This window comes from Paramormyrops kingsleyae, chromosome 1 (genome assembly GCF_048594095.1).
Source record: "Paramormyrops kingsleyae isolate MSU_618 chromosome 1, PKINGS_0.4, whole genome shotgun sequence".
Taxonomy (NCBI): Eukaryota; Metazoa; Chordata; class Actinopteri; order Osteoglossiformes; family Mormyridae; genus Paramormyrops; species Paramormyrops kingsleyae.
This window is the reverse complement of record NC_132797.1, coordinates 34333501-34342235: the sequence shown is the minus strand read 5'-3', so window position 1 is coordinate 34342235 and position 8735 is coordinate 34333501. Positions and strand designations below refer to the sequence as shown.

The 8735-nt window shown below is 38.2% G+C and overlaps 1 protein-coding gene across 1 annotated transcript; it reads right to left on the bottom strand.

The window, feature by feature from the left end:
• Positions 1-492: 492 nt before the first annotated feature.
• On the bottom strand, positions 493-8289 carry cybrd1 (cytochrome b reductase 1). The gene is made up of 4 exons (XM_023805657.2): positions 8006-8289; positions 6757-6965; positions 5582-5736; positions 493-1905 (listed from the first exon to the last, which is right to left on the bottom strand). Exons 1-4 carry the CDS (start codon positions 8190-8192, stop codon positions 1629-1631), a joined length of 828 nt encoding a protein of 275 aa, XP_023661425.2. The 5' UTR covers positions 8193-8289; the 3' UTR covers positions 493-1628.
• Between the last annotated feature and the right edge of the window lie 446 nt (positions 8290-8735).

Genomic DNA, 8735 nt, shown 5'->3' with positions numbered 1-8735 from the left:
CGCATAAGGACAATCTTATAGATATTGAGAGCGCGCCCTACCGACAAGAATTCTGTAATGCAGGGCTCTTCAAATCTGGCCCTCGATTCCAAATCCAGGCCTTGTTTTCAGTTCTCCCAGGTAGGACATTTAATAATTACTGGTTCTGATTGGCCAGAAGCTTTACATCTGGCTCACAGGTAAAGGAAGGCTTGAAAATCAGCAATGCTCGAAGTCGACCAAATCGACTGAAGCTTATGGTCAGATGATGATTTGAAAATGCTACCATGCAACCATGAAATAAGCAAATGAAACCATCACTCTACATGCCACAGAACATAAGTTTTTTTTTTCTTTTTCCAGTTGCTTTATCCAATTGGTGTTTGTCAGGTCTCAGTCCTTCCAGGATCAAAATTCAGAAAGTTTGCTTGGTCAATTTTTTTTACTTCCTCACTGAATGTTGTTTAATCTTCATATTAAATTTAAATAATTAACAGATTCATAACAATTGACTTTTATAGAGATAGAATAGTCTCATGTAGTTTAATAAATGTGTAACAAAGAAACCAATATAATTAGAAAGATGTTCATATTTGAATTTAAAATAATGAATATTTAAGTATTTATTCTGATTTTTGGGAAAAAAATGAAATATGTTTTGAAAAGTAAAAAAAAAACTTAATGACACTTGTTATTACCATGATCATGTGCTACATATAATGTTATGATTTGTTAAAACCAAAAAAAGAACACTTGATTATATCCTTTTAACTGTCAGCATGTTCAGTTATGATGAAGGTAGCCAATGAAGTACAAGTTGACTTGTAGAGATTAATAGATGAAATGTTTCAAAAGAGATTGAAGCAGAAGCAATTGTTACAAAAACCATAAAAAAGCAGCAAACATTTCATTAAAGAGCAACAATGGTGAGAATATATCAATTTCCCTTTTCAGTAATCAGCATATTTTTCAAACCAATCTGTGTGTAGGTACTGGTATGGAAATAAGTAATATTTAAGAATTAATATGGAAAGTCACATCACAGACCAATACAAGTTGATTACTACTCAATAATGGAGAGAAAAAAAGTAGCAAAATTGTCTTGCAATGTATTAAGCAGACAGTAAACAAAATGGAAATGGTATCTATCCATCCATTTGCCATAGCCATGAGTGCAAATCAGGGTCGTGGGGGTCCAGAGCCTCACCCAAAGGCAATGGACGAAGGGGAGGTAATAACCCAGGATGGGGCGGCAACACACCAGTCACACACATGGCAACTGCAATTCACCACAGCATGGTTTTGGACTGCATGGGAAGAGCCTGGAAGAAACCCCACGATAAGATGGGGAGAGCATGCAAGCTCCACCCACCAAAAAGCCGGGGTGGGGTGTGAGGCAACCATGCTAACCACAGCACCATCGTGCCACATGGAAAAGGGTATATGTAAAAAAAAATAATAATATTTTGTCAACAGTCCAGTCTGAGGCTAGGGAAAGAATACAGAAAAGCAGTACAAAATACTGTTAGAGAGGACAGTGGTGGCTCCATTGACAGCATTTGGCTTGAACTATCACATCATTCAGCTAAAGAGAACTGGCTGCAGATGGGTCTTTTCCTTCCTTCAGGTTTGTCGCATTACATGGCTGATCACTGCCCAGGCCCATCCGGTTCACAGTGCCTTTTCTGGGTATCACAGCACGCTTCTTTGTCAGTGCTGCCAAGGGTAGACAGGGTGGAGCCTACTGGGAGATCGGCGGATGCCTCTTGTTCGCTAAGGCGGGACTGCTGCTGATGCTCGCCGGGGCGCTTCCAGGACGGGTGCGTGGTGAGCCAGAGGATGAGCGCCCCAAACAGCGTAAGCAGCACTCCCAGCACATTCACGAACGTGGCCTCCGTTGGAGAGTCGGAGTATTTAGGGTCTTTCCTGAGAAAGAGAGAGCGAGACAGAGATAGTCAGACGCAGCAGCATACGAAACACTGTGGCTCTGCACACAATGACTGCTAGTAGATAGATAGAAACAGTAACAAAATCAAGAGAGAAATAGTGGAACTATGGAACAAAATACAAGTAGCACAGGCTCAGAAGTGAAAAAGGTAAATACAGTGGTACCTCGGTTCTCGAACTCACTAGAACTCGAATTTCTTGAAAGTCGAACAAACCAGTTTGACCTAGAACTCGATCTGAATATCAGAAGTCGAACCTTGAACGCTGACCTAATATAAATTGTATGCGCCAGGAAATGGGTCATACTACAATGCAATTCTTACTTGAATGCCTTCTTCACAGACTGGACGATTAACCAAATAAAGCAGCGCAACATTACAGTAACTAACAATAAATAAACCACTAACTTACGTGTACTATTAGAGCATTTATGTCATTTATTTAAACTTTATTTTACCAGGTAAATTAACTGAAAACCAGTTCTCACTGATTTACGTGATATTCGGGAGAAATAGCAGATTATGCATCGGAACTGCCTGGGATACAAATGTCATGCGTGTAACTAAACTCTTCAGCCAATAAGGGCAAAAGTGTGTTGTCGGAGGCGGTTCTGGTTTGTGCAGCTGGGTGAGAGGTCGCAATGCATCTAACCATAATGCATTGCGTCAGGATCAGAATGCGTTGCTTTAAGCCAGCGCTGTAAGCAAGTCGAACGCACCCAATGACCGGACTAGGGAAACAAACTGAAACGCAGACTTAATACAGAGGACTAATGACAACAACCAGAAACAGCTGATCACATGGGGATCCCACATGAGGTTAACGAGGGGGCGTGGCACACGAAAGGAGCGGACGATCGGGGCAGGACAGGGGTAATGTTGGGATAAGATCTTTATCGTTTTGGAAGCCATTAAGAAAACAATGCTCTTCTTGTTTAATCCTGTTCATTTTGTGTTTAAATGCTAAAAAAAAAAAAAAAAAAAAGTGTAATTTTGGGGGGCCAGGAACCAATTAATTTGTTTTCCATTATTTCTTATGGGAAAAATTCGATCAGAACTCAAACTTTTTATGATTCGATCCGGAGTCCGGAACGGATTAAGTTCGAGAACCGAGGTACCACTGTACAGTATACATATGAGGTTGTATAACCTGATTATACTACAGAGTAGGGCTGGGAAATATGCTGAAATATTTTAACATGATAAAAACATTTTCATATCAGTCAATATCAATAATTATCACAATATGAGTCAGGTAATCATTTCTTTAATTAAAGGCTCAATTTTTGCTTAAATTCTATTAGGATTCCCTTTAAACAGATTTATAACATGAAAATGATGATAGACTGAATGGACAGCAGTGGCTCCGTCGACAGCATTTGGCTAGAACCATCATGCCGATGAGCTAAGTAGGACTAGCTGCTACAGTGTTTCATTGAACTGTATGTATAATGACAATAAAATTTAATTCATTCATACAAACTGAAATCTAATTTTAATAAATAAATCATACAGAACTTGAGAATGGGGGCTGCTGCAATGACAGCATTGTATTCTCTGGACAGCCTGGTCACCTGCTCCACCCATCTAATCCCCACTCCTCACACATTCCCCAACGTATACATCTTTTTAGAATTACTGGATGGATCGACTGTAAATGTGAAAGTCAGTAAGTGTGTTTTTACTTAAATGCTGTGAGTCCTAGCTGTGACAACACTTAAAGTACAACTATTAATTTATTGCACATTCCATTAAAATGCCAATCTGTAAAATCTTTCCTCACTAATTAGGTGCTTACCTGTACTTATTTGTATGGTTTTTTTTTTGAAGCAGTAATATGACCCATCAAGTACTTTTTGACTTATCACATTCACAAAGACAAATGTCATTTGTTTTCACTCTTCCCTTTCCTGCCACCAAGCAGGGTCGCTCCACTTTTCGGGTGATAGGTCTCAAAATATAATCAGTTCCACTTCTTCACCCATGCAATACCTCGGCAAAGTTTGAAAAAGATTGGGCGAAAAAACTAGAAAATGAAGATAGTACAGTTTTTGTTCGTTTTTGTTCTCGGACTGCCTTGCTGCCCCAGATTTGACATTGCTAATAGGGTTCCCAACTGTCCTGTACCAAAGAATAAAATGCTGTATCCCGTTTTTAGTGAATATGAGATGTGATTTGTCCTGTATTTTTTTGATTGAAAGTAGAAATCCTAAATTCTGGTGTTTGTCACTGCAAGTGCTTGCATTCTGTATGTTCTACTAGATAGCAATGCTTCAGGTGGTGAAATAAGTTCACAGTACAGTGGAATCTGCATATAGTGATCACAGTTATAGTGATCAACCGTTTATATGAATCAAAAAGCTTGGGACAGAATCAATCCTGCAGAAATACTGTTTAAATAATTTGCCTATAGTAATCAAGCAGTTCATCTTTTTAAACATAATAACCTATGGGAAAAAAACTGCGTTTTTTTTTCCACTTTACTTTGATCACCCTATTATTCATTGCTGTAACCCGTCTGCTTCTGGCTAACTACCTGAGGTTAATGCGGCATGCACAGAAAACATGACGGGGAAAAAAAAAAGTAATTTTTCTCTCAATGACAAATACAGTTTAATCAAAGCTTATCATAAACTATCAAAAACAAGCCACTGAGATTCAGCAGTGAAACTACAATAAGTGCTTCAAGACAACGTAATGCTGTGAAAATGCGCTGTATAAATAAAATTGAATTGAACTGAGCAGGCCTGTTTATATACAATACTGTATTATAGCGTATTTGAATTATACGCAGTTCAGTAATTTAATTTGTACAGAACTGTAATTTGAAAAGCGTTTTAAACAGCTGCAATCTATTTTGACATCATCAATAAAATTAATAGCGACGTCAGTTTTATTACCTTATATTCACGTAATAAATATATAAATGTCAATTAGATGGTAATCTGCTTGAGACATGAAGAAGAATAAAAAAATCGGTTATAACGATCATCCGTTTATAGTGATCAATTTCACCCAGATAGACGTGATCACTATATGCAGTTTCCACTGTATTTTCAATTTTACCTGCTGCATACATTTGGCAGGGTTTACAGTAAACAGCAGCGGGTTTCACACCGCCAAAGTACAACAATACCACCGATGTCTTTTTACCTTGTTTATCCACAATATCTCATTTTTAAAAGATGTCACTGCTGCGCTGTCACTTTCCTCACTGACACCAAGTTTCCTGGCTTCTCTCCTGTGACTAAGATGTATTATTGCTCTGCCAACTCAGCCAACCTTGCAGTGCCTTTACAGGTTATCTTCTTAAAAGTCTATCATATGCTTAGTTGGAATTGCGTTCCTTTCTGTAATGTGATGCGTGTTATCAAGCGATGCTCATTATCGACAGTTTATGCAAATGTATCATTTTCTAATTAAATTTTATATCGTAAGTTGATATATTGCTTATATTTCCCAGCTCTACTACTGAATGTGATCAGAACATAAGATAAATAAATATGGACGGTAAATATATAATACAGATTCATCAATAAACAACAAAAACAACGTAAAATCTGACACTGCCATTTATGAGTTCAAAGAAAGCAATTAATCTCACAGACACTTTCTATAATTTGGAAAAGAATGCATCACTGGCATGAAATACTCACAGTCCAAAAATGAGCTTTTCTGTGATTCCCATGAGGGAGGTGGCAATGGCACTGCTGAAGATGAACAGGCCACTGTAGATGTGCAGCGGCATGAAGGCAGCTCTCAGGTACAGCGGAGTGACGGGGATGAGGTACACGCACAGTCCCAGGACCAGCTGCTCACCCGAACATGGAATGGAAGCATACTGGTTTGTTACGGAGCGATGTCAACCCAGCGGACCCCCAGAGGGAGGGCCTGTTAGCCCTTCAGGGCTTAATTAAGCTGGCGATCGCTTCTCACCACATAGCTCCCAGTATTTCTGAAGGTGCATTGTGTTAATAATAAAACAAAAATATGTTTTCTGCAATACAGTGCTTAAAATGAAGTGGTGGAAAAAGTATCCCCAGGGTCACAGGTGAGAATCTGCTCCATCGTGTACTTAGATATTGACCATTCATCTTTTTTCTATTATGTGACACCATAATAGAATAGGAAGGTTCATTCCATTTTAAATCAACAAATTTTCAAAAAAGTTTTTATATCATCTCTTTTGATTCTGATTAAATGTGGCGTGTATATTACAAGTAACATGTAACATTTTTCTTTCATTTTCCCCTTGACATACAGTGCCTTTTCTACATCAAGTTTCAAGGTCAAAATTCATCTTGTGGACTGAATTTTTTACTACTTTTGGTTAAAAAAAGTAAAGGAGGGCTTAAAGTAATATATATTTTTTGTAAAGAAATACATATGTATGAGTACTAATTATATACAAAACACTGACCTGTTACTTGGTCCCCTGGATGAGATGTGCACCCCAAAAATGTACAGGTATACAAAGCTTTTTATGAGCCTCAAAATGGAATGGGGGGGGAGGGGTATTTTTTACTTAATTTGGAGGAAAATATTATTTGCCCTTTTTTAAACAAAAAAAATGTGTTATTCAAAGGGGTGTAGGAGTTATAAGGCACTAAATTCACACAAAAAACTTACTGAAACAACATATGCTTCATTAATTAAAACCCTAAAGTGAACCTGCAGTGTGCCTAAACTGTAGATTAAAATGTGAAATGTGTTTCGGGGAACTTTTCAGAGAATTTCTCCTTTATCCTGCGAGATAAAGTCCAGGTGTACCACTGGTCATGTTGAACAAAGGCCATTTGTTGATTTAAATGGAAAGACCCGGATCACTCACCTGCAGGGCGTACAGAACGACGGCAGCCAGTCCCACCCAGCTGTGCAGGCTGTACATGTTGGGGATGCGCTTCTCATTGTGGAAGTCAAACACGGCCACCAGCGCGATGACCACAAGGATGAAGGCTAGGCTGTGCAGGCCAGCATGGATGAACTTCATCATCAGCTTGCTGCACCTCCACGTCCAGGGCAATCTGTACACCACTATAGCTGAAACAGTGTGTCTGAGGTTACTGTCAAAATCGCTGTTTTTTCCCCTAATTCTTTCCAGGCAGCAGACATATGAGTATTCTTACATAATATTATATAAAACATATGTTAATAATAATAATAATAATAATATTAATAATAATATGTATATATATTTATATAAAAATATTTTATGTTTTCATTTTTTACAACTGAAATACACCTGAAAATATGTAATTAAAAATTAATAATAAAAGAATTTAAAGAATGCATTAAGAAATAATTCACGAGTCATACAGGATTACATTACTAAAAGATGGTTGGAAGTTACATAAAAGGTAGGTTGCATTTTCAGGTTACGTGTAAACTCAGGCATTTACTTGTTAGTCAGTACGATCCTTCCTCAAGGCATTAGACACTGATCGTGCATAATTTTTATAACCAGCACTTGCACATTTAAGCGTAGGCCTTGGGGTTCTTGCTTCTCCTGCACTCGTGACTGGTTTGAAACGTTTAACTTGGATTGACGTGTGTATGAGAGCTCCATATATTTATTTTTTGCAGTTTTGCTCGGACTTTGCTTACTTACACTGACATCAATGTAGGCTGTCCTGTTTGTACTGATAGTAACAAACTGGAGCGTAAAAAAGTTCAATTTACAAGTTAATCTGACCAGTTTTTACTCCCTAGCTAATTCAAGCAAAGGTGCAAATTATTTTCCCTGAACATGCAAACAATTCAAACTTGCAGTTTTTTCAAACTCTTAAAACTTTCCAAACAAGCGACTTTAAATCGAATGCAGGAGAAAACAAAGCAAAATAAACTTTGTTTTCAAACAAAAGTAGCGAATCATGCCCATAAAGTACGCAACAGGGGGTTCATCTTCATCGAGGAATGTGATACTACGGAGCACCGTGGATTATCTAGAAACCCCAGAATAACGTCATTCAGTTAACTTTTCATTCATTTAAGGGTTAAATAAAGAATCTATCCGTATCCTATCTATAATTATCCCATGTGCAGTGCAACAGAAACAACAACACGCAAGCCAAAACGCTTACCGATTCCCTGAATATAAATAAACCCCGTTAAAATCAACACGGGATGCCAGTTAAACTCAGCCAGTCCTCCATCCCACGCCAGCCCCTCTTTGAAGTAAAAGACCCATCTGAGGACAAAAACCACGGAGGTGAAGCCCACGGCCAGGGCTGCTATCAGGAAAAGCAAGAATAATCGGTAATTCTCCATTACGCTATCCGCCTTAAAACAACGAGGCTGAAGTTACTCCTTATTCGCAACTCCTTGTTCGGATTTTCCGGTCCACCTTAAATGCTGCGCAGCCGAATGCAATGACGCCATTGCGTCTGTAGGGGGACTTGCCTTCAGAACTTCATTTGGCTTTCGTTTGGTATTATTGTTGCTGAACGTGGTTCTGCTGACTTGTCATCACTTTGAGGGAAGTACATATCTGGGCGGCTTCAGTAACACGATGTGTATACTTTATTAGAAAAAGAAACAAATGCAAACCTTTTCCCACTCCCAATTCTGAATCATCTCTGTTCGTCTTTATAGCTTATTAAATCTGCAGATTAACAAAATATTTTTTAACCTTAGACACCATAGACCAATATACAGAAATATTTTATTATATACACTTTATTATGTTCATTTCGATATTACATGTAAAACGGATGTCATTTCTTTTGATGTATGGCCCAAAATCCATGGAACAAAGGACTTAAATGCTCAAACGTAAACTCTTCCAGGTATAAGCCAGCATGAACAAAATAC